Consider the following 26,865-nt stretch of genomic DNA (forward strand, 5'->3'; position numbering starts at 1 on the left):
AGAAGGAACCAGCTCTGCTGACACCTTGACTTTGGCCCAGTGAAACTGATTTCAGACTTCTGACCCCCAGAACTGTAAGAGAATACATTTGTATTGTTTTAAGCCCCTAAGTTAGTGGTTAGTCATTACAGCAGCAATAAGACACCCATCTTTGGTCACTGGGAACTGTCTTCATATTGGTTATCTAATATGCTAAGATGTTCCAGGCTCCACTTACACATTTTCTGCCCCAGACCTGGAATCAGCAATTTCTCTAGAGTCTTTGTTCCTTTTAGTGGGAAAATGGTATTTTTGAGACCACTAGGGGCATTCATAGGTTTTTCTTCTTCTTCTTTTTTTTTCATTTCTTAAATGTGGTAAAAATATATAATATAAAATTTACCATCTTAACCAATTTTAAGCACAAGTTCAGTAGTGTTAACTATATTTACATTGCTGTGCAACAGATCTCTAGAACTTCTCATCTTCCAATCCTGAAACTCAGTACCCATTAACAACTTCCATTTCCCCATCCTCCCACAGATTTTTGCCTTTCTAAAAATGGGAAAGTAGCATAGTTCTTTAGTGGAATCTTTTACCAACATATGATTATTTTCCTCTAAACTTGTAGATTTTTAGGCCCTGACTCCATGCTATTTTTATTTCTGGCTACTAATCCCAAACTATGTCCTACAAAGGATTTTAAGTAGATGAGCTATTTTTCTAGAACAGAGTGAGAAGTTTGAAATACATGCCACATGCAAAATAATGACCGTCTCATTATCAGGGCTCAAAATATTCCCTGGAGCTATACTTTGCTTAAGTAGGTGCATTCTCAAGCTTGGTGTGGTCCCCGCCCACAATGCAAAAGTATAGCTAATAGCCCATGTCTGCAGTCTCCTCTAGTCTGGCTCTGCCCTGTGGCTGCACCTGTTGCAGAGCAGAAATAATTTGCATCATACTATTCAGTTCAGACCTAGAGGTCCAGCTCCCTGAGCCATGAGAAATTGTTGTATAAAAAATTGTTGTATAGGGGCACCTGGGTGGCTCAGTCGTTGGGCGTCGGCCTTCGGCTCAGGTCATGGTCCCAGGGTCCTGGGATTGAGCCCCGTGTTGGGCTCCCTGCTCAGCGGGAAGCCTGCTTCTCCCTCTCCCACTCCCCCTGCTTGTGTTCCCTCTCTCGCTCGCTCTCTCTGTCAAACAAATAAAAAAATGTTTAAAAAAATTCTTTAAAAAAATTGTATAAAAAATTGTAAAAAGAAAAAAAAGAATAGCAATGCAGATGGAAAAGGAGTGGCAGTCTGTTGGGATTCTAAAGGAGACCTACAGACTGGTTTTGTTACTATTGACCAGGAAGTACCTTGTTTTGTTTTTAAAGTTCTGTGTTCTTATTTGCATTACATGTTCTAGAAGAATATATTCTAAATCATTTTCCTCTTTCCCCTTGCCGGAAGTGCTCGAATACTAAACACATACACTCAAAAGAGGAAACTCAGGAACTCAGAAATCATGTGACCAATGACTAAGTTAAATCTTTCTGCTTACTGAAAGGGAAGAGTCTGATGATTAGTTGCCGATTCTCCTTGTATTTTTAAAGTTTTGGAGATACTGAATCATGTTCCCATTTATGCTTTTTTCCACTCTGTTTTCTTCCATATTCACTGAACCTGGGCAGCAACACTGGATCTGCAACTCCTCTGATTCCAGTGTTTGGTATACCTATTGTGGTAAGTAAAACAGCAACAAGTGGTTCAGGGTAAGTTTTCATAAGAACTTCACGCTGCTGTGGAGGGGACACAGGAAACGACAGTGTGTTCCCACTGCCGCTGCTGGTGGAAAGGTGATGGCTGGTTGCTGTCCTTTGTGGATTTTCTGGATCCTTCACAGACCTCGCAAGTCTCTAAACTGTGTTGTACTTGACCTCCGAGTGTTTCTGTTGTTCCCTGTGGTTAACTCTCTCCTCCTTGAGCCCAGTTTCAGATTCTTTCCAGTTTTGGCAGAACTCTTTGCTTCTGAGCTTTTGCCTCAGCCCCAAGACTTACTGGTTCTTCTTGAGAAGGTAGAGTAGTCCTAGCTGCCTTTTGGAATTGATTATTGCTCTGGTATGTGATCTTTTTTTTTCCTTCAGCACAGCAGTGGGCCTATAACAGCTTCTTTATAAGTGTTTGAGGCAGTGACTTTTGGGGAGTCTGGGAATGATCTCCCTAATTGGATGTTAGCCTGGTTCTGTCAGTTACTAGCTGTGTGACCTCGAGCAAAAAGTACTTAGCTTCTCTGTGTCCCAGCTGTTTTGTCTGTAAAATGAAAGTGATTTTTTAATGGGGGGAGGGGCAGGGGGAGAGAGTGAGAGAGAATCTCAAGTAGGCTCCACGCCCAGCGTGGAGCTGAGGCAGGCCTTGATCTCATGACCCTGAGATCAGCCATACCCTTATGCTATTAACTAGCTGTATCACTGTTTTTTTGTTTTTCCTCCCTATTTCTCTACAGATGTCTGCAGTCTGAAAGCACAGCATCAGGGCTAGACTGCAGTTGTGGTTTGGTATTTTCCACTGGTTTGCTCATCATGGGTTGACTGGTCTTTTCTACCCATTAGTGGTATCAGGAAGGTTTGATGCTTCCGAAAATGCTAGCTCCTTAAGATTCTATTGGGAAAAAGGACTGATGGTCTAATCCTTGGGGGAGATTTACAAATGTACTTTGAGTTCTGAGAAGTTCTGTAAGAAAGAAACCTATTTAATCCCCAGATTTTCAATTTTATTTTATTTTATTTTTTGAGTGTGTGTTGACTTCTTGAAAAACACACTCTGGCAAATGCTAATATAAAGTTACTTCCAGGGAATTAGCGTAATTGCCAGGTATAAGAACAAGACTTAGCCGTGTGACCAATCTTACACTTGTGGCTTTTTTCCTATATGTGGATTGTAACTGAATTCCCTTGCAACTTATCTCTGAAATTTTTCCATCCTGTAAGGTCAGTATACCTCTCCCCCTCCAGGAAGCCTCCCTAGCCCACTCTGCCGCCAAGTGTTTCCTTTCTTTTGGCTTTTATGTACCTTCTATTTAAAAAAAAAAAAAAAAAAAAGATTTTATTTTTAAGTAATCTTTACACCCAACATGGGGCTTGAATTTACAATCTCAAGATCAAGAGTCACATGCTGGGGCACCTGGGTGGCTCAGTCAGTTGAGCGTCTGACTCTTGATTTCGGCTCAGGTCATGATCTCATGGGTGGTGGGATCGAGTCCCACATCTGGGTTCTGTGCTCAGCAGGGAGTCTGCTTGAAGATTCTCTCCCCCTGCCCTTCCCACACATTCGCTCTCTCTCTCTTTCTCAAATAAATAAAGCTTTTAAAAAAGAGAGAGAGTCACACGCTCTACCTACTGAGCCAGCCAGGTGCTGCAATTATGTCACCTTCTCTGCGCCATGTTGCACATGGCCTTTATTTATATTACACTTCCTATTATTATTCAAGCTTTTAATCTTTTAGTAACAATAATCTGATTTATCTTTTGATCTTTGAGGGAGGATCTTACGCCTTTCTGTCTAATGCTGAGAAATCCTGTGGTCCTTTCCTGCTGCCCCCTGCTGTAGGGACTGAGGGGAGCAAGCTACAGCACAACCCTGCTTGGGGCCATGGCCACCGCCATGTCCTTATCTTCCCTACCTTAGAGAATCTATCCTGGCTGAGCTCAAAAACGGGTGTGTCGGAAGCACTGATTCCTGTAGATATTCCTGTGGAGCTGGTGGTACACCACCACCTGATTTAGTCTTTCCGAGAGGGTGAATTGCGTTTGGTGAACCTATGGGGTATTTACAGTGTATCGGTTTGCTAGGACTGCCATAACAAAACACCAGAGACTGGGTGACTTGATAGAAATTTATTTCTCACAGTTCTGGGAGCTGGAAGTCCAAGATCAAGGGTCAGCAGATTTGTTTCCTTCTTCCTTGCAGATGGCCACCTTCTTGCCATGTCTTTATATGGTCTTTTCTCTGTGTGCACTCATGCCTGGCACTCCCTGTGTGTCTAAATCTCCTTTTCTTGTAGGGACAGCGATCATATTGGAGTAAGACCTCACCCTAACAGTTTCTTTTTAACTTGATCTCTTGTTTAAAGACCAAATCTCCAAATATAGTCACATTGTAAGGTACTGGGAGGTTAGAATTTCAACATATGAATTTGGTGGGGGTGGGAGGGGACACACAATTCAGTTTATAATCTACAGAAATGGCAAGAAGTAGCTGTGTGTTCCTCAGCTTTGGAAAAGGCAGAAAATGTGGGTGTCCGTGTCAGTCCATAAGACCCTGGACACATGCCCTCTTGTAAACTAGAATCATCAGACTCAGATTCGGTTCTAGCCTTTTTTTTTTTTTTTTTTTTTTTGCTATAGGTAGTCCAGAAACCCAAGAATTAATGGATCATTTAATTAAACCAATATTTACTGAGCATCTAGCCTGTCTGTTCTAACCACTGAGGATATTATATAGTAGTGAACAACAAAGAAAAAAGTCCCTGCCCTTGTGAAGTTTTTTTTTTAAGACTTATTTATTTTTTGAGAGAGAGAGAAAGAGAATGGGTGGGGGGAGGAGTAGAGGGAGAGGAACAAGCAGATTCTGCCCTGACCACCCGAGATCACCACCGGGGCCTAATCAAGAGTCTGACATTTAACTGACTGAGCCACCCAGGCGCCTCCTCGAGGAGTTTTTATCAGTAAAATATTCAGCATGTCAGACGGTGGTAATTTCTGTGAGAAAAAAGTAGAGCAGGGGAGGGACAGAGAGCAGAGATGGGGAATGCATCCCCTTTATAATGGGGATGCATTATAAAGTCGGATGACCAAGGAAAGCATCCCTGGGAAAGTGACATTTAGTAAACACCTGGAATAGTTGAGGGAGTAGGCCATGCAAGATATCTAAGGGAAGAGGTAGAGCAAAGAGCGAACACAAAGGCCCTGATGTGGGACATGTCTGGTGTGCTGGAAGGATAGTAAGGCGTCCAGTGTGGCTGCAATGGAGTGAGGGAGGGGAAGGCAGTAGAAGATGAGGTCATAGAAAGAAATGGGGGGAGGGGGGCCCTGTAGGTCAGGGGATGGCTTATCTTCCACTGCGAGCAAGGCTTGGTCTGGCTCTTGTGTTGACGATAATCCATAACGGGGCGCAGGTGGAGGAGGAGATGTGTTGTGAGGCTGAGGCTGTTGCACAGTACTCCAGGTGAGAGAGATAATGGTGACTTGGACCAAAGGAGCTATGGTGGAGGTGATGAGAAGGGGTCAAATTCTGGAAGGAATCTGAAGATGGAGCTGACAGGACTAGCTGACAGATTGGGTGTGTGCTTGCAGCATGGCTCTCCACGCTAAGCAGGTATGTCCCCGTGTCTTGGAGTTCCCCCCTCTGAATGGGCCAGCCTCTTCACTGGCCTTTAGTTGTACCTCTTCTGTTCACTAACTTAAAATATCCTGTCTGTTTCATGCCAACCTTTTGTGGTCCATCAAAGTCCTACAGAGCATGTCAAGTCAAGTCAGCTGAATTTTATTTAGTTTAACAAGCTTTATTTAATAGGCATTGAGTTTAGTTATTATGTTAAGGAACACTTAGAATGCAAAGGATATGTGAGATACAGCCGGAACCTCAAGGAACTTCTGGCTTTTGTCTCATGTGTAGTAGGGGGAGTAACTGTAACGTGAGGATTCATTCATTTATTCTATGAGCTCAGCATGGCCACTGGGAAGCCCAATAGCCATTTGGAGCTAGAACTCTTGACCTATGCCAAGCTGAGCCCGCTTCTTCCTATCTTTCCCATTGCATCATATGATCTTTTGATTCTTACATCTAATTATTTTTTGTATGTTGGTCTTGTCTTCCCAGAAAAATCATAGACTTCCTGATGTGAAGACTAAGCCTCATATCTCTGTTCTCCACTCTCTAATACCCCTGCCCCCTGCCCAACCTGGGGTATCCTTTAATTATTTCTTTTCCTTATCCCCCACATTCATTGTGTTGATGATTCCCATTTTAACTATCTCCAGAATATGTTCTTAAGCCAGCTACTTCTCACTGTCCTCTACTCACCACTCATACCCCCATCTCTCCTCTGGCCTCTGCAGGAGCCTTTCAGATTGTCCTCTCTCTACTTCGATTCTTGTCCCCATACAACCTGTTCTTGGCCCAGAGACCAGGGAGGTCTTTTGAAAATGCAAATAAGTCAGGCAATGTCACTCTCCTTGCTTAAAGCTTTCCAGTGGCTTTTCACTATAATTAGAGTGAAGTCCCAATTTTATACCAAGACGTCCAAGACCCCTCCAGATGGCCCCTGCCTACTTGTCTGATCCCTGTGATTCCCACCCACCCTCTCTCATTATTTGCCATCCACACTGGCCTTTATTATTATCATTGTTTATATTACCAACATAACACACATCAAAGTTTCCCTTTTAACCATCTTTAAGTGGATAGTTCAATGGCACTGAGGACATTCACAGTGTTGTGTGATCATTACCACTATCCCTTTCCAGAATTTTCATAATCCTGAACGGAAACTCTGTACCCATTAAACACTAATTCCCCATTTCTCCCTCCCTCTAGTTCCTGGTAATTTCCACTCTACTTTCTGTCTCTGTGAATTTGCTTATTCTAGTTACCTCATATAATGGTCTTTGTGTGTGCATGTTTGTGTGTGTCTGTATGTGCATGTTTTTGTTGTTGTTGCTTGAACATATCAAAGTCATCTCACCTCTGAGTCTGCACTTACTAGGAGTCCTTCTGATTAAAACACTCTATGTCCAGTTTCCACAGGCCTGGTTCCTTCCTGTCACTCCCTGAGTAATGTAGTTGAAGTATCTCCACCACCCCGGCCCCCCACTCCTCCATCTCTACCACACACTCACTCTGTGTCCCATGACCCTGTTTGAGTTTCTTAGTGGCATGTACATTTCTCAAGAGCAGAGCCCATGACTTCTTCTTCATTGTTCTTTTTTAGTGCCTAGAGAGATGTTCGTCACATAATAGATGCCAAGCAAAAGTGAATAAGCACACATTTGTTATCTGCCATGTGTCTAGCACTGTGCTATGTGCCAGAGACATGAAAAACAGAGACATTCTTTCTGCCCTGAAGGGTTGTGCTATCTTTATGAAGAAGACGGATATGTAGGGGCACCTGGGTGGCTCAGTCATTACGTGCCCACCTTCGGTTCAGGTCATGATCCCAGGGTCCTGGGATCGAGCCCCACATCGGGCTCCCTGCTCAGCGGGAAGCCTGCTTCTCCCTCTCCCGCTACCCCCTGCTTGTGTTCCCTCTCTTGCTATATCTCTCTCTGTCAAATAAATAAACAAAATCTTAAAAAAAGACAGATATGTAAATGAATAATTGTAATAAAGATTTACAAATGAGCACTGAGGGATGGTCCAGTGCTATGAATGATAGTGTGTCTGTGACTGTGGGAGTGGGGAGGTGTGGAGGAGTCAAGGAAGGCTTAACAATGTTGATGATATTTGAATACATTTTGAGGGAGAAGAAGGAATTTCTAGCCTGATGATGACAAGGGCATCCCTGTCCAAAGGGACCGCATATTTAGGTATCAGAAATTCCATTAAAGAGGTAAAATGATGTGCCATGAAGATTCAACTCCAGCTAACATTTCCTCCCTAGACCTCCGAGAATACTTAATGCCAACACTCAGAGGGGCACTGTTTTCATTTCCAGTGCCAACTGCAGTTGCCTGTTAAGAAAGATTCTGAGGCTGAGCTCAGTGGGAAAAAGTGCTATGATGGATTAGCAATGCTGACCTTTATGGTCGCAGTGGAAGTTGGAGCCTCTTGTGCTGGGCATTTGTTAAAACTGGTCACCACTTTCTGTAACAAACCAAATAGAGGATTTTATCATATACATTGTGACTTTAAAGTAATGAAGCTATCCTCCAGCAATTCCTTGTAAATAATAAAATCACATTCCATACAGTGCTATCTGATCTTCTGATTCTTACATCTAATTATTTTTTTGTATATTCGTCTTGTCCTCCCAGAAAAATCATAGATTTCCTGATGTGAAGACTAAGCCTCATATCTCTGTTCTCCACTCTCTAACACCCCTGGCCCCTGCCAACCCTGCTGTGATACCTGGCCCAACACTGAGTACCCACAGGGGCTCTCTAAACATTTGTCTGATTGAATTGAGTTGTTGACCTTGTCCTCCTAATCAGACAATTTCAGACCTGTGGGAACCTTAATTGGAAATAGAGAATTGCCCTTAGTAACACGACTCTGGTGATTCACTGCTTTTAACTTGTTCTCAGCTTCTGCTCCAGAGTCTTTGGTCTGCTTGCTCTGAGGATTTTCTACAAGGATATGGCTGGCAAAGAAGACACACATTACACTATGCTTGGTAATGCATATGAAAGTGCCCACATTTCAATACCCTAACAACCTTTTTCTTCTTAAGAAAGGTAATAATGGGTATTAATTATGCAAATCTTTGAAAATACAGGTGAAAACGAAGACATAAGGTAACCTAAGCCTATCACAATTGAGTTGGCCGCTGTCAATATTCTAATTTTGGTGAATATTCTTTTAAATATATAAAGGTATATATTAAAAACCACAAACACCAGAATCATACTGTGTATACTATTGGGTAAACATATTTTTAAAACTTGATACTATACGATAAACATCTATGTCATTAAATATTCTAAAAATCCATTTTAATGACTGCATATTAATTTAATATATAGGTATACAAATTTAGTTATTCAACCACTTCTGTACATTTTTAATTGAGATATAATTGACATATAAGATTATATTAGGTATATGTATGTATCGCAAAATGATCACAGTAAGTGTGGTTAATATCCATCACCACACATAATTATAAATTTTCTTTTATGATGAGAACTTTGAAGATATATTCTATTAGCAACTTTCTTTCTTTCTTTTTTTTTAAATATGGAACGCTTCACGAATTTGCTTGTCATCCTTGTGCAGGGGCCATGCTAATCTTCTCTGTGTCGTTCCAATTTTAGTATATGTGCTGCCGAAACGAGCACTCTATTAGCAACTTTCAAATGTACAATACAGTTTTATTAACTATAGTCACCATTCTGTATACATCCCAGGACTTATTTTATAACTGGAAGTTTATACCTTTGGACCACCTTCACCCATTTTTGTCCATACCCATCACCCACCTCTAGCAACTACCAATCTCTTCTCTGTATCTATAAATTTAGTGTTTTGTTTTGCTTTGTAGATTCCGCATATCAGAGAGATCATATGATATTTGTCTTTCTCTGTCTGATTTAGTATAATGCCCTCAGAGGCCATCCATGTTGCAAATTGGGCATTTTTTCTTTGGTCATAAACCATTTAGGGATGAACATCTTTTGGTCAAATATTTGTGAACATCTATGATTAGGTGAAATGACTGTTAATATAATTCATTCTATGAGAATTTTGTTGCAGGTAAACTCAATTGAGTGAGAGATGTTAAGATTGATTTTTTAAAAGGTTATTTATTATTTATTTATTTATTTATTTATTTGAGTGTGAGCAGGGGTAGAGGGAGAGAGAGACTCTCAAGCAGATTCTGCGCTGAGCACAGAGCCCCTTGTGGGCTGGATCCTATGGCCCTGAGATGGTGACCTGAACCAAAACCATTAGAGTCTGACACTTAACCGACTGAGCCACCCAGGCACCCCTAACATTAATTTTAAGGGTTGCATTCAGGGGCAAATCCACACAAACCTGTTATCGCCCCCCCACTGCCGCTCCTCAGTGCTTTTATGAACTCTTCTATACCTTTCTTGAAACTCCCTCTTCAGGAAGACTGTTCATTAACTTATTCATTCATTTATTTATTCACTCACTTAACATTTACCAGATCTCTATATTTTCTATTTTGAACCAATGGAACATACGCAATGTGAAGACAGTGGATAAAAAGAGAGCAATGTTGATGGGAAAAGGTTAAAAAGTTCCAAGTTAGAACAAGTAATTTTATGAAAATATTTTTTGGGGAGTTTTTTTCCTCCACACAGTTTAAAGTAATTCAGTATCTTCAAATTCCACCTTAACAATATTAGGCCATTTAAACACTATTTATGTTATGGGGAGGTTTCTTTTCTGTATTTGTACAATATTTTAAAGTTCATTTTACTGTGGTAGGAACATTTTACATGAGATCTACCCTCTTCAATATTTAAGTGTACAACACAATATTGTTGACTATAGGCACAGTGTCATACAGCAGAGCTCTAGAACTTATTCATCTTGCTTGGTTGAAACTTTATGCCTGGGATGCCTGGGTGGCTCAGTTGATTAAGGGTCTGCCTTTGGTTCAGGTCGTGATCCCAGGGTCCTGGGGTCAAGTCCCACATCTGGCTCCTTGCTCAGCAAGGAGCCTGCTTCTCCCTCTGCCTGCCTCTTTCTCTCTCTCTCTGACAAATAAATTAAATCTCTAAAAAAAAAAAAAGAAACTTTATGCCTGTTGGTTAGGATTTCCCCATCTCCTCCTCCCCTTCAGCCCCTAGCAACCACTCTATGAATTTGACTATTTTAGATACCTCATATGAGTGGAGTCCTGCAGTATTTGTCCTTATATAACCAGCTTATTTCCTTTAGCATAATGTTCATAGGATCCATTGATACTGTAGCGTATTGCAAGATTTCCTTCTTTTTCTAAAGCCTGAATAGTATTTCACCGTATGTAGGCCACTTTATTTATTTATTTGTTTGTTTGTTTGTTTAAAGATTTTATTTATTTGACAGAACGCATATGCACAAGCAGGGGGAGCGGCAGGCAGAGGGAGAGGGATAAGCAGCCTCCCCGCGGAGCCAGGGACCGCAGCTCCAGGCTCGATCCCAGGACTCTGGTGGCTTAACCCACTGAGCCACCCAGGTGCCCCCAAAACAAAATCTTTAAAAAAAAAAAGAAATCACGTCTGCATGCAAGGAAAATTTTACTTCTTCCTTTCCAATTTGGATGCTTTTTATTTATTTTTCTTGCCTAATTGATCTGACTAGGTCTTCTGGTGCTATGTAAGGAGTGGGTATCCTTGCTTTCTTTCTAATCTTAGAGGAAAAACTTTCAGTTTTTTACCATTGAGTGTAATGTTAGTTATGGACTTTTCATATATGGTTTTTATTATGTTGAGGCCATTTCCTCTAATCCTAGTTTGTTGAGAGTTTTTATCACAAAAAAGGTATTAAATTTTGTCAAATGCATTTTCTGTATCTATTGAGATAACCATGTGATTTTTATCCTTCAGTCTATAGAATTTTGCATCTACATTTATTGGAGATATTGGCCTGTAATTTTCTTTTCTTGTGGCGTCTTTGTCTGGTTTTAGTATCAGGGTAATGCTGGGCTCATAAAAATAAGTTTGGAAACGGTCCCTTTCAAATTTTTGAAGGAGTTTGAGGATTGGTATTAATTCTTATTTAAATGCTTGGTGGTAAATTTTACATGTGAGGCCATCTGGTCCTAGGCTTTTCTTTGTTGGGAAATTTTTTTATTACTTATTCAATCTCTTTATTAGTTATAGGTCGGTTCAGACTTTCTAATTTGTCATTCCTTTGGGTATTCCCCTTGGAAAACTTGGGGCTCTGGATACATGAACTAACCTCTTGCTTCTTGAGTGAAGCTGGGGGCTAGGGGCTGTTTTCCTGATTGTGCTGTGCCCGATGCAGGGTGTCTAGTAAAAGGACGTCCTCTACTGACTTTGGTGAGTCTGATTTCACATTCTCCTGGGATACAGGAAACTTTCAGTTAGTTTCTGATTTCTCGCAAAGGGAATTTGTCCATGAGTTGTTGCAGAATTGGTATGTTTGTGAGGGGAAGGGGTGGGTCTTGGACTTCTTACTCTGCCATTTTATTGACATCACTCCTCCAGGGAGGGAGATGTTTTTAACCACCCCCAATTTTTCTCATTACATGATTTTAATGGCATCTTTTGGGGAATGATACTTAGAACACTCTACTTACTAGAAATGATTAATAATAATTTATTGACATTCTCTTTATTCTTCCATTTAGATAACATGAAAGTTCCTATTTCAATAGATGTTAAACCCTGTATAGCATTGAAGGGAAGCAGGGGATATTTGCATATTTACTACATTCCAAGTAAGTTCAATGTTTTGTTTTGTAATTCAATTCAACAAAATGTTTTTGTTTTGTAATTCAAGAAGTATTAATGATAAATGATTGTGTTCCAAATGTACATGTATTGGTTTTCTATTTCTGTGTAACAAAGTACCACAATTTTAGTGGCTTAAAACAGCACACATCTATTATCTTGCAGTATTTGTGTGTCAGTAGTCTAGGCATGGCTTAGTTTGTCTGCTTCAGGATCTCCCACAAGGTTTCAGTTAAGGTGTCAGCCAGGACTGGAGTCTCTTCTAATGTTCAAGTAGGGAAGAATCCACTTCTAAGCTCATGTGGTTGTTGACAGTATTCCGTTCCTGTCTGGCTGTTGGACAGCAGTCAGTTAGTTCCTTGCCATATGGGCCTTTTCAACATAGCTTCTTTCTTCATCAAAGCCAGCAGGAGGGACAAGCTAACAAGATAGAAGTCACAATCTTATGTAGGCTAATCATGGAAGTGTCACTCTATCACCTTTGCTGTATGCTATTTGTTAGAAGCAAGCCACTAGGCTAGCTCACACTCATGGGGGAGGGGATTCCATATGACATAGGGGTAAAAATGGAAATAACTCGAGACTTCCAATAATCTAATAGGTATATCCTTTGTCAGCCATTAACTATTCAGCTCGTAAGTAAAGCTGGGTTTCCACTAATCAAAGATCTGCATATGAGCAAGCCACAACTTTTTTTTTTAATAAAGATGACCCTCTAGAGAAAACTATGATGATAATGGGATGAAAGAAGGCAATTTTTGGTTTTGTTTTGTGCTGTGTCTTGTTTTTCCTCTCTATCATTTTACTTGTAATCATTAGTTTAGTAAAAATGAAGTTGGGTAATGGTGATTACCCATTAATCACCATTAATTGTGGTGGTTACATGTGAGGCCATCTGGTCCTAGGCTTTTCTTTGTTGGGAAATTTTTTTATTACTTATTCAATCTCTTTATTAGTTATAGGTCGGTTCAGACTTTCTAATTTGTCATTCCTTTGGGTATTCCCCTTGGAATCAGAATGGATGAGGGTCTGTGAAAACATACAAAGTGTTCTTCCTCTCCTAGTCAGCTCTGTTGCCTGTAAGTCCTAGGAAACTTCAAGTCTAATCATCATCATTATCATTATTGTTTTCGTCATCACCAACATCACTTACATCCTAACTTATATTTGGAGCTTATACTTTACAAAGTGCTTTCACATAAATAAACTTAAACATTTCCCCCTGATTTTAGTTCTCCAGTTTACAAGACAAAAGACAGCTGAGAACCCAGAAATATAGACAATAAACTTGTGTTTTAATTTTCTTGAATCTAATTGTTTAAACTTATTTTGAAACTTTCTGTATTCATTAAAAAATACTTAGAAATGCATAGTGTATTTCAAGTATAGTGACAGGGCTTGTGAATTCATTGACAAATAAGATGTTCTCTTGACCTTCAAAAATCAGTGCAGTAGGAGAGAGAGAGATCTATAGATAATATGGTATGATAAGTGACATGATAGCATTTAGGCTTAGTGGTAGCCCAGAGGAAAGAATAATCAACTCTGTTTACTCCACTTTCTTGGCCAAAGGTGAAAGAAATAATCTAAGTTTTTGCCTGGCTAAAGTTCTACGTTTTTTTCCTCTTTTCTCAGGTTTTGTTTTCTGCTTTAGGTGGTGTGCTTTATCTGCCCCCCCCCACTCCCCATGTTTGGCAGGAGTGATTATTTACATAACAAATGACCTCATTTTCAAGTGAACCTCTTGCCCTTACACACAGGAAGCAGAATGTATCCTTCTAGGCTAAGTAGTATTGTATTATTACTTTATTAAGTAATAATACACTACAGTGTACTTGTGGTTCTCTGAAAAGCGGGGACTAAAAAAGGAATTAGACATACAAGAGATTTATTGGGGGAAGTGCAGGGAAAAATAAAGTGAAGAGAATGCCGGAGTAGGCAAGGAGGGAATTCAGATTAATGTGCAGGTCTGATACCTTTGAAATGAGAGAGGAGGGCGCCTGGGTGGCTCAGTTGGTTAAGCAACTGCCTTCGGCTCAGGTCATGATCCTGGAGTCCCGGGATCGAGTCCCACATCGGGCTCCTTGCTCAGCAGGGAGTCTGCTTCTCCCTCTGACGCTCTTCCCTCTTGTGCTCTCTGGCTCTCATTCTCTCTCTCTCAAATAAATAAATAAAATCTTTAAAAAAAATGAGAGAGGAAAGGAAAGAGTATTTGGTAAGATGGTCATCAGACCAAAACGAATCCCTGAGATACTCTGAGCCAGGTCAATGGGGAGCCTTAGAGCAAAGATTGCCTGTCTGATGACAGGCAGGGGTAGTTTGACTGTAGTGTCCTTGTGGAGTTTGGTTATTATAGGAGCAGCCTTGGTCATAATAGGAACATTATAGGAGTTTGGCTTCTGGATGCTTCTGGAGATAGATCTGAAGGTGCAGCAGCTAAAGGCTGTCTGCCAACTACACTTCCTTCTCCCAGCAGTTCTTTAAAAGGGAGGTTTGAGTACCTCACCACTGTGGCCACCACAAATAACCTTAATCATTCACTAAATATGACATTTATATAACATTTTATTAATTCACTAACAAAATAATTATTTAGTCATATTTTAAAAATTGGATTATTTTGTGTTTTTATGGTGTTGTTGTATAAGTTCTTTATATATTTTGGATATTAATCCCTTATTGAATCTATCATTTGTAAATATCTTCTCCTATTCAACAGGTTGTCTTTTTGTTTTATTGATGGGTTTCTTTGCTGTGCAAAAGCTTTTTATTTTGGTATAGTCCCAATAGTTTAATTTTGCTTTTGTTTCCCTTGTCAAAGTAAACAAATCTAGAAAAATGTTTCTGTGGCTGATGTCAAAGAAATTACTGCCTGTTTTCTTCTAGGAATCTTATGGTTTCAGGTCTTACATTTAGGTATTTTAATCCACTTTGAGTTTATTTTTGTGTGTGGTATAAGAAAGTGTTACAGTTTCATTCTTTTGCATGTGACTATCCAGTTTTCTCAGTATTATTTGTTGAAGAGACTGTCTTTTTCCCATTGTATATTCTTGCCTCCTTTGTCATAGATTAAAGGACCATACAACTGTGGCTTTATTTCTGGGCTATTTTGTTCCATTGATCTCTGTGTCTATTTTTGTGCCAGTGCCATACTCTTTTAATTACTACCACTTTGTGGTGTATCTTGAAATCTGCAATTATGATATGTCCAGCTTTGTTCTTTTTCAGGATTACTTCGGCTATTTGGGGTCTTTTGTTGTTCCATACAAGTTTTAGGATTATTTGTTCTATTTCTGTGAAAATGGTTTTAGTATTTTGATAGGGATTGCATTAAATCTGTAGATTGCTTTGGATAGTATAGGTATTTTTGCAATATTTGTTCTCCCAATCCATGAGCATGGAATATTTTTCCATTTGTTTGTGTCACCTTCAATTTCTTTCATCAGTGTTTTATAGTTTTCAGAGTATAGGTCTTTCACCTCCTTAGTAAAGTTTATTCCTAGGTATTTTATTCCTTTTGGTACAGTTGTAAATGGGATTTTCTTAATTTTTCTTTTTGCTACTTTATTATTAGTGTATAGAAATGCAATAGATTTCTGTATATTAATTTTTTATCCTGTGACTCTACTGAACTCATTTATCAATTCCAGTAGTTTTCTGGTGGAGTCTTTAGGGTTTTCTTTATATAGTATCATGTCATCTACAAATAGTGAAAGTTTTACTTCTTCCTTACCAATTTGGATGCTTTTTATTTCTTTTTGTTGTCTGATTGCTGTGGCTAGGACTTCTAGTACTATGTTGAATAAAAGTGGTCAGAGTAAACATCCTTGTCTTGTTCCTGATCTTAGAGGAAAAGCTCTCAGTTTTTCCCCCTGGAGTATGATGTTAGCTGTGGGTTTTTCATATAGGGCCTTTATTATGTTGAGGTATGTTCCCGCTAAACTTACTTTGTTGAGAGTTTTTACCATGAGTGGATGTTTTACTTTGTCAAATGCTTTTCCTGCATCTACTGAAATGATCATATAGTTTTTATTCTTTCTCTTGTTAACATGAGGTATCATGTTGATTGATTTGTGAATATGAACCATCCTTGTATCCCTGGAATAAGTCCTACTTGATCATGGTGAATGATTTTTTAACGTGTTGCTGGATTTGGTTTGTTAATATTTTGTTAAGGATGTTTTTTGCATCTTCATTCATCAGAGATACTGATCCATAGATCTCTTTTTCTGTAGTGTCTTTATCTGGTTTTGGTGTCAGAGTAGTGCTTGGCCTCATAGAATGAATCTGGAAGCTTTTCTTCCTCTTCTGTTTTTTGGAATAGGTTTGTTTTTTTTTTTTATAAAGATATAATGTATTATTTGTTTCAGGGATACAGGTCTGTGATTCATCAGTCTTAAACAATACCCAGTGCTCATTACCTCACATGCCCTCCTTAATGTCCATCATCCAGTTACCCCTTCCGTCCAATCCCCTCCCTTCTAGCAACCCTCAGTTTGTTTCCCATGATTAAGAGTCTCTTATGGTTTGTCTCCCTCTCTGGTTTTGTCTTGTTTTATTTTTTCTTCTCTTCCCCTATGATCCTCTGTTTTGTTTCTTAAATTCCACATATCAGTGAGATCATATGGTAATTGTCTTTCTCTGATTGACTTATTTCGCTTAGCATAATACCCTCTAGTTCTGTCCACGTCATTGCAAATGGCAAGATTTCTTTTTTTTTTTTTTTGATGGCTGCTATTTTCTTTAATAGTTTGAGAAGAATAGGTAATAACTTTAAAAAAAACAATAATTGTTTTTATCATAAAAAAGATTGTACATATTTTCCAGTTGGACCAACCAAATGAATTAGAAGGGTTGAGCAAAATGCAGTGTTTACTGGAATTTTCCATGTTAAATGGTACTATGGAGACCATGAAGAAATAATAAGATAACTCATGTATATTATTTTCTTTTTTTTAAGATTTTATTTATTTGACAGAGAGAGACACAGCGAGAGAGGGAACACAAGCAAGGGGAATGGGAGAGGGAGAGGGAGAAGCAGGCTTTCCCGCTGAACGGGGAGCCCAATGTGGGGCTTGATCCCAGGACCCTGGGATCATGACCTGAGCCGAAGGCAGATGCTTAACGACTGAGCCACCCAGGTGCCCCTAACTCATGTAATTTTTAATCAAGAGGTTGTTCTATTCTCTACGAACTCTTTCATCAAATCTCCTAAAAAAGTGGGCATGAGTTGATTATCCTCATTTCCTTTCCTTTCCATGTCTTTTTTCTTGAAATTCGTAGCAGAACTGTAAATTTTACATTTCCGTTTGATAGTTTTCTCAAAAACATAGGCTCCTCTCTTTTCAGGCACAGCATACATAATTCTTACTGTGGAATATCCTGTTTGGTTACATTCCACTAATTATCCTCTCAGAACTTCAGTTTTCTCATCTGTTACAGAGGGATAGCAATGCCCACATGGTAAGTTGTTGTGATGATTAAATGAAATAATATAGGAAAGGTGCTGGGCATGCTTTAAGTATATGGTACAGTACATGTTAATTATTATTTATAAAGGAATCTATTCTTTGAAGGACTAATGGGATTTTTTTTCTTTTTAAGGAAGAGATATTAAAAAATTATATTTCAATCTCTATATATCTTTTCACTCCATGCATTTTCCAATGCGCAAAGAAGTTATTTGCCGAGGATCTGATGATCTTTATTCTTTCTGCAGAGCTCTGAAGGGAGGTAAGCATTCAATTCATATTATTTTCAGAATAGAACAGAATAGTTTATGAGAATGTTCTGAATATTAAATGCACTGAAAATGTGCAGTTCCTTTTCTAATAATTTTTTTCATCCAAAGTTTTTACTTTTAGCAGCTTAAACAACATTTTACAATTATGTCATTGAATTGTGAAGATGGTACTTACTTAAGTGTGTTTGAAGATATATTAAAATTTTTACCTTGTTCAGATTAATATTGTACATTTACCATTGGTTATAGATCCCTTTTTCTAAACATTACACTTATTATTTTTTATAGAAACTCACTGAACCACAGCCAAGGGAATAGGATTGGTGGAATCAGAGGGGAAAGAAAAAAAAGGGAATTAAAAAAATTTTATTAAAAAAAAAACTCACTAGATTTTTCTAGTGTTTTCTTCAATGTCTTCCCCCATTTTTTTCCACCCTGATGTTATTCACAGAATCACAAAATTTCAGAGCTTAGGATCTTAAAGGCTACTTATTGCAAACTCATGAATTTTTCCTTAATAATTTTTAAACTAGCATTTTACATAGTTTCAGTGTTTATAAATATTATACAGTCACATTACCAAAAATTGGGAAGTATAAACAATAAAAATATCACAGAATCATATTTCTAAAAACATTTTGGAGTATTTCCTTCTGGTTTTTCAATGTATGTGCATTGCTTATGTACTCATAAGTATGCTACACTATAATAGTTTTTTTTTTAAGATTTTATTTTTAAGTAATCTCTATACCAACATGGGGCTTGAACTTACAGCCCCAAGATCAAGAGTCACATGCTCTACCAGCTGAGCCAGCCAGGTGCCCCAGTAATTTTCTTTTTAAAAATTATTGTATTCAATTTTTTGAGTAGTTGATCCATGTGGTTCAAAAACCAAAGTATAAACATTACATAATGAAACATCTCCCTTAATGGGTATGCTCTGGTTTACTTAACCATTCTCCTGTTGGACATTAGTTTCCTTATGATATTTTTACTATTATAAATAATATTGTAATAAATATATTTCTGTATATAATTTTTCTCATATTTTATATTTGAATATGTTTGCAAGGAGTTACATATAACTCCCTGGGAAATAGCTGAGCTTAAGAGGGTTGACTGTATTTGTGGTTTTGTTTACATAGGCCAAATTGCTTTTCTAAAGGAGTGTATCAATTTATACATTATATCACCAGCAATGTTATGTACAGTAGTTTAATCTCTGTCTTGTTAACAGTGGACGTTATCATCTAAAAAATAAAGAAGTTAAAAAAAAAACTATTGGGGGCTTCCTGGGTGGCTCAGTCGGTTAAGTGTCTGCCTTCGGCTCAGGTCATGATCCCAGTGTCCTGGGATTGAGCCCTGCAGGGAGCCTGCTTCTCCCTCTCCCTTTGCCTGCCTGTCTGCCTACTTGTGATCTCTCTCAATCTCTCTCTGTCAAATAAATAAACAAAATCTGAAAAACAACAACAACAACAACAAAACTATTAGGTTAAAAAAAACCTACCAGTTGTTTTATTAACATTTAAAAATTACTATTGCAGTTGAATATTTTCCTGTACAATTAGTTATCATTAACCTGTGGTCCCTCTTATTTAAAAAAAAGGTTTTAGGTAGGGGTGCCTGGCTGGCTCAGTTGGCCAAGCATCTGATTCTTGATTTCGGCTCAAGTCATGATCTCAGGGTTTCTCAGGTGAGATTGAGCCCTGTGTTAGGCTCCCTGCTCAGTGGGGAGTCGGCTTGGGATTCTTTCTCTCTCTCTCTCTCCCACTCTGCACCACACTCTCCCCCAGCTCTCTCTCTCTTAAAAAAAAAAAAAAAGATTTTAGTAGTTTACATGCATACATTAAATTTAACAACATAGCATAAATTAGATGTAGATGGGACAAAAGTGGAAAATAAGGGCTGGGAATTAATGGAATGAGAGTGGTATAAAAATTCATATGAGGCTTATACTGGCTTTGACATTTATATCAATTTGATTATACATTTCCTAGCAGTCATTAAGAAAATTGTTTCTAAGTACATCAGTTTTTTTGCTATGCAAGTGAAGCTTTGAGATATATCTCCTAGCCAACCATCTCTCCATGGCTCTGACTTGCCTGCCACCCCCAAACCATATGCAAATTATGGAGCTGGCATTGCTTCTAAGTCTGGGCTCAGAGTTGGAAAGACCTGAGTCTCTGTCCCAGCTTTTCCACCTACCAACAATGTGGCCTTGGGTGGGTTATTTAACCTCTATTGGCCTCATTTTCCTAATCTGTAAAATGGGGACAGTGAAACCTATTGAACAGGATTTTAAGGATATAATTAGAAAATGCATATTAAAAAAAAGGTTAGTACAGTGCTCAGAATAAGAATTCAAGAAGTATGGTTCTCGAATAATAAATACTCATGTGGGTAATAGGGGTCCTTTTTTTCCCTGATTTTACAGTCCTGTCATTTTTACAAGTGAGGAGACTGATGCCTGGAGTGACCCAGTAATGTATCCTTGGCCATTTGGAGAACTAGTAACAGAGTAGTCTCATGACTCTTAAGGCCCACTCTTCCACTGTACCATGATTTCTCTTTGGAAAAAAAAAAAACAAAAACATAAAACCCTCTTGGAAGATTACTGTTGTTTTTTTTTTTAAACAATTGTTTCACAATCCCACCTAATCTCTGTGAGATTATGTTGACATTTTATCTGAATTTTTAAAATTTCACTTTCTTGAGATCTAAGATGTGTCAGACTCAACCCAGTCTGCTGGCTTTTCCCTCCCTTCCTCATTTCCTTCCACAAACATCTGTTGAACCTAATTTGAGCGAGTCATGATTTAGGCTTTGGTGATCCAAAGTTGAATGAGAGGGTCTCCCTCCTCAGAAGGTCCCTCTGTTCTGGGAAAGTCACGGGAACAAAAATTATAATGAAATGTCATAAATGCCAATAGAATTACATGCTCCTAGTTTTAACTATATAGTTCTCAATTTGCTGTGACAGAACTCAGATAAGGTTTCAGAGATTATGTTATTAAAATCTTGAATCTGAGAAAATCAGAGAGGAGGAGGAAGGGCATTCCTTGGAGAGGAAACAGCAGAGGCAAACACATGTAGCCATGAAAGAATATGGTTTATTTGGAGAGTAGTTTTTTTGTAGCTGGAGCAGAATGTGCTGTGGGGAATTGCTGGAGATGAGCCTAGGAAAGGGGGCAGGGGTGAGCACGTAAGTCATGCACAAAATATTGGCCTGCATCTTGTCATCAGTGGGTAGGGATGACCCACAGAGATTTTCAGTTTTGCAGATAACTGGTGTCCATATGGAAGGAGGCGGGGGTTGGCTGAGGCAGGAAACTGGGATGGAAGGAAGACCAGCCAGGAGGCTATGTGAGAGACCATGAAGTCTGAACAAAGATGGCAGCCTGGGAGCAGAGGGGAGGAGAAGAGAGAAGGCATATTTGGAGACAGAATTGGCAGGATATGCTGATTTATTTGATGTGGCAGGCAAAGATTAGGGAAAATCAAGGGCTGGTAGAGGGCCAGTGACTGGGATTAGCAGAAATGCCATTATCTGAAATGATGGATGCAGAAGAAGGGGCAGATTTTTAAAAAGAAAGCAATGGGTTCAGGTTTGGGCATATCGAGCTCAAGGTAATTTTGGAACATTCAAATAAACATGTCCATCTGGTAGCTGAGTATATGGGCTCAGAGCTCAGGGCATTCTGATTTACAGAGCACTGATGCTATCAAGAGACCCTTGAAAATTTGGGAATCAAATTAGTAAGTACCATACATATCCACTTTTAAAATAATTTTCTTTTTTGTATTTGTTACAAAAGTCATATATTTCTAGGATATCATATTTAGAAAATGTACGGAAGCAAAAATAAAATAAAGATTACCCATAATATTACCACTTCTTACACACACACACACACACACACACACACACACACACACACCCACACACACCCACACACACCTTTGTTTCTTTTAAAAACACATTTGAGGGGGCGCCTGGGTGGCTCAGTTGGTTGAGTGGCTCAGTTGGTTAGGTGACTGCCTTCGGCTCAGGTCATGATCCTGGAGTCCCGGTATTGAGCTCCCTGCTCAGCAGGGAGCCTGCTTCTCCCTCTGACCCTCCCCCCTCTCATGTACTCTCTCTCGCTCTCATTCTCACTCTCTCAAATAAATAAATAAATAAATAAATAAATAAATAAATAAATCTTAAAAAAAAAAACAACACATTTGAGGGGCACCTGGGTAGCTCAGTCGGTTAAGTGTCTGCCTTCGGCTCAGGTCATGATCTCAGAATCCTGGGATTAAGCCCTGTGTCAGGCTCCATGCTCATCAGGGAGTCTCCCTGACCCTCTCTCTCTGCCCCTTCCCCCTGCTCTCTCTCTCAAATAAATAAAATCTTCAAAAAAACCCACATTTGAAAATAAATAAATGGATATTTCAAAGGCATATTTTTTTTAAAGATTTTATTTATTCGTCAGAGACAGAGAGAGGGAGAGCACAAGCAGGGGGAACAACAGGGCCCAGGGTGCCAGCAGAGCAGTGGGCAGCAGGGAGCCAAGACCCATCTAGGGGAGTTGCGTGCATGCCCCACTGTCCCATCCTGCTTGGTACCCCTCTCCCCAGTTACAGCCAGTGACCCCTGCTACCTGGTGGGAGCCTGGATGCAGGGAGGGTCAGGATTAGTCAAAGTTGCCCTGCAGTGTCTGAAGTGGGGTGTGGCCATGATCAACCGCCTGGGCTGGCAGCACCGGCATTGTTTAGTGGGTGACTAGGTGGGGGCAGGACTGCCTCCCCACCAACAGGTAGCTCATGGAGGTATTACACAGAGGTTGCAAAACCCTTGAGGGTCACTCATGGGACAGCAGGCCTATGGGAAGGAAAGAAGCCTGATTTGTCTTCTCTGACCCGACATGAGGCATGAGGCATCTGGCAGCACGGGGGAGGGAGACCTTAGGCAGCTGTCAGGTCCGTGCTTTGTGCAGGTGCCCCAGTCATGGAGCAGCCCCCTGGGTGCCCTTGAGCTTCTATACTCACCTTTCACTCTGTGCCAAGAGAACATCCCTTGGATCATTCCATGTCTGGGGGTAACTTCTCTTCCTTCTTTCAAATTTCCTGAGTCAAGCTTGTGTTAGTTTTCTCAGCTTGAGATACCTTCTGGGGATGAGCCACCAAATACAAGTTGTGTCGTTTCAGTGATTCTGCCTTAGAGTTAAAAGCTCTGATATTTGTGTTTAAAGCTGTCATTGCACAATATAAAGATGAATGGCAATTTAAAATTTTGTTTGACTTCAAATGATACTACATAGCAAATAAAAAATATCATGGCAAGTCTAGAGAGAGAGACTGTGGAAGAAAGCTTTATATTTCTGTACCTTTAATAGGATGTCTCTCCTGCTTTTTGATCAAGGAGCCCCCATTTCCGTTTTGCACTGGGCCTTGTAAATTATGTAGCTGAGCCAGGGACTCAGGGACCAGGCAGTAGGAGCTAGAGATTCAAAAGTGACCAAAGCAAAGCCCCTGTCCTCAATGGAGCTTATAGACTAGTAAACAAGATCATAAAATAACATTCAAATGAAATAAGATTCCGTTTATGAGAAGTACTCTCAAGGAAAGCAGCAGGCTAATGAGATAGACCGTAAGTGTCTGTGCGGGGGGCACCTGAGTTGGTGGGCACGGAGGGCATTTACCTGCTCTTCTCTTCACCGCCGTCACTGCCTCCTGGCCTCTAACTGGTCTCCCTGACTCTTAGTGCCCCCTTAAATCCGTCCACAATATGGTCATGTGACCCATCTTTCTAAACACAGTCTGACCATTTCATACCCTTGGATGTTCTTTCATTGCCTCCATTCTCTCAGATGTGGAATCTGAGCACATTTATGTTTACTTCTTCAGATTTCCTTCTTAGCACTCCCGCTTCTCCTTTGCTTTAATAATGCTGCGCCCCTTGCAGGTGTATGCATTAGTCATACTGATTTTCACTTTCTCGCCTTTGCTTCTCTTTTTCCTGCCACCTGGAATGTCCTTCGTTTCCTTCCTTCCCAACCTCTGTGACGATTCAACTCCCTTCCTTCTCTTTTCTAGATTCCCTTCCCATGGCATCTTGTGAATAAAGTAACTACAATATCAATGATAATTATTAAGACATCATTGTTATTCACAAGACGCCATGGGAAGAAGGTCTAGAAAGGAGAAGGAATAATATTTAATGCTCTAATAAACAACATTTTAATGTTAATAACATTTTTAAAAAATATTTTATTTATTTATTTGAGAGAGAGAGCCTAAGCCCTGGGGGAAGGGCAGAGGGAGAAGCAGGGTCCCTGCTGAACAGGGGCGATCCCAGGACCCAGAGATCATGATCTGAGCTGAAGGCAGCCGCCTAACTGACTGAGCCACCCAGGTGCCCCCAAATATTAATAACATTTAATGAGTGCTAAGTTCTAGGCATTGTTCTAAGCACATACATATCTTAGCTCTTATAGCCTTCATGTTAATCCTATGAGAGCGGTGTTATAATCCATTGCCATTTTACCAAAGCACAGAGAAGCTAAGTGACTTGCCCAAGGCCACACTCCAAGTAAGTGGAGGAGCTGAGATTCAGACTCAGAACCATCACTCTTACCAAAAATGCTGTATGCTGCTTTTATCCTTGCTACATCTTTTTATGGCATTGTATTTGGAATGGTTTCTTTGCATGCCTATATCCCCATAGATGTTAACTCTCTGAGGGAAGGAACAGTGTGTACTAGCCCTTGTCTCCTCAGTCCCTGGTAAGAGTAGCTTTCAATAAATACTTGTTGAACTATTACATTTGAATTGGATTGGCCTTGAATGAAAGAAATCATAACATCATGAAGACAAGATCACTTTACTGAGCTCAAGAACTAAGATCTCAGTGTATTAACACCCCTATTAAGGAGATACCCAGAAGCAAATAGGTGCTTTTTTATGAAAATAGAAGTATATACATATATATATATATATATATATATATATATATATACATACACACAGAGACATAATCCATTCATTTGCTATTAAGGTTTGTCTTTAGCTAGTTAAGAGAACAATAACCATTACTTTAAAAGAGACTTTTGGCCACTATTGCTTTTGTTAGAGATTCAAAACATTTCTACTTTTCTATCCTGATCCCGTAAGTTCACTCCTTTGGTGTTTCTGATTAGGTCGGTGGAGTGTGGTTTTTCCTGCACTTCTGTCTTCCACAGCTTCTGCAGGCTCGGGCCCATGGCCATGCATTTCAAATGTGACTACTTAGGCTTCTCAGTGGCGGGACTGGAAGGAGATTTGGTATCCTGGCTGCCCCCCAACTCTCTCCTCCACTTTTAGGAAGATCTGTTATACTCTGCTGAAGGAGCAGCAGTATTAAATATGCACATATCTAATTTGGGATGATGCCTATGAGCACTTGCTTGCTCATTCATTCACTGTTGAGACTAGTAGGCCTTCAAATTTTGCATCCCCCGAGGGATGAAATAGGAGCTGATACTGAGAGACGCTTGGGGTTGGCAGAGAGTGCCATCGGAGAATCATAGCCAGGATACAAAACTCACTACTTCTACAATTTTCTTGGGATCACCTCTGCTAGCAGCGGTGTAGAAGGTGCGCTCCATACGACATTAAAAAAAAAAAAATCACCCGATGATGACCAATATAACTTTTTGTATTTTGTATTTTGTTTGTAGAGACTGTGAATACAACAGTATCCTTCTCCTTCACGGGATTACGATTTTCTAAGGTATTGTTCAAGTCATTTGTACTTTCTTGAGAATCTTTTGCAAAGTAGCAAATATGTTAAGAATTTGAAACAAGCCATTCACAACTTCAAAAATTGCTATTCAGTATTAAGGTGTTTTAAGACTGTGTTTTTCACTTTTACTTAGTTTTGGGTATTTTGTATTTCTTCTTTCTGTGGAATATGGAAATATGGAAAAGTAACACAAAAGAAAGCTCTTTTGCACTTCATGTTTTTCCTCTAATATACATGGCTAAAAGTAATTCAAATACTCATTATTAATCTGGTGAATGATCTTTGGGTGAAAGTACTGTACGACCGGCCGCTGTGTATGACTTTGTAACTGCCTCCATGAATAGTAATAATGTAATTTTAGGTATTTGCATTAGATACCTGGCAATGAAATTTTGTACATGTTTCACTTTGCGTGACCATTTTTAAAATAGTCTTCAAGAATGCATATTCCTTACCTATTTTGTTCTAAAGGATATTGAATGTTTGAAAATCTCACAGGCTTGTTTCAAACAATTATTAAAAAACATCCTCTTGTAATTGGGAAATAAATAGGTTTATGCTCGCTGAATTCAAAGGCATACAAAATTTCATCTCATTAGAAAACCAAGATAATGATAACCAATTTAATTTAAATGGCTTCCTTCTACTAAGACAAAGTTCTTATAAAAGTCTTACAAAATAGAAGCATCTAACATTTTATTTGCTTGTATTTCTTATTCCTCCTTTTAGGGACAATACAAATGTGTTGCAGAAGCCATCTCTGGAGATCCTGAAGAAACGCTCTTTTGTTTGAATTTTACCATCATACACCACCCTGATTTCAATTAGAATAAATAAAGTATATTTTTATTTTTCAGAGGTCGTATTGTTCACTTAAATTTTATCTTTCATAGTGTATTAATGTCTGCCATAACAAGTAGCACAGCTTGGGTGGCCTGAACAATTAGAAATTTGTTTTCTCACAGTTCTGGATGCTAGAAATGCGAGATAAAATTGTGGGTAGGTTTGGTTCCTCTTAGGGCCTCTCCCTTTGACTTGGAGATGACCACCTTCCAAGTGTCTTCACATGGTTTTCCCTCTGTGTGTGTGTGTGTGTGTGTGTCCTAATCTCTTGTTATAAGGACACCAGGCACACTGGTTTAGAGCCTACCCTAATGACCTCCTTTTACCTTAATTACCTCTTTAAAGGCCCTACCTACAAATCCAGTCACCTTCTGAGGCGCTGGCGGGGGGGTAGGACTTAAGCATATG

The 26,865-nt window shown here is 39.4% G+C and overlaps 1 protein-coding gene and 1 non-coding gene across 3 annotated transcripts; one reads left to right on the forward strand and one right to left on the reverse strand.

Annotated features, from left to right (window-relative positions):
* Positions 1-1,483: 1,483 nt before the first annotated feature.
* LY96 (lymphocyte antigen 96) lies at positions 1,484-26,470 on the forward strand. Of its 2 annotated transcripts, none has more exons than XM_027577590.1 (5): positions 1,484-1,706; positions 12,004-12,093; positions 17,783-17,839; positions 25,550-25,602; positions 26,344-26,470. In XM_027577590.1, exons 1-5 carry the CDS (start codon positions 1,595-1,597, stop codon positions 26,440-26,442), a joined length of 411 nt encoding a protein of 136 aa, XP_027433391.1. In that variant the 5' UTR covers positions 1,484-1,594; the 3' UTR covers positions 26,443-26,470. The 2 variants fall into 2 exon arrangements, with proteins under 2 accessions (XP_027433391.1, XP_027433385.1); XM_027577584.2 differs by having other exon boundaries at positions 1,491-1,706; positions 17,711-17,839.
* Positions 8,910-9,016, reverse strand: LOC113917127. Its single transcript, XR_003518134.1, has one exon. It is a non-coding gene; the product is annotated as a U6 spliceosomal RNA (small nuclear RNA).
* Positions 26,471-26,865: the final 395 nt, after the last annotated feature.

Source organism: Zalophus californianus, chromosome 4, assembly GCF_009762305.2.
Source record: "Zalophus californianus isolate mZalCal1 chromosome 4, mZalCal1.pri.v2, whole genome shotgun sequence".
In the NCBI taxonomy this organism is placed as follows: Eukaryota; Metazoa; Chordata; class Mammalia; order Carnivora; family Otariidae; genus Zalophus; species Zalophus californianus.

Excerpts from the sequence above, each read along its gene's own strand:
- LY96 (XM_027577584.2), top strand. The coding sequence starts at position 1,595 with ATGTTCCCATTTATGCTTTTTTCCACTCTGTTTTCTTCCATATTCACT. Across the intron at positions 1,707-12,003 it reads TGTTTGGTATACCTATTGTG|ATAACATGAAAGTTCCTATT; the intron begins GTAAGTAAAACA and ends TCTTCCATTTAG. Across the intron at positions 17,840-25,549 it reads CTGCAGAGCTCTGAAGGGAG|AGACTGTGAATACAACAGTA; the intron begins GTAAGCATTCAA and ends TTTTGTTTGTAG.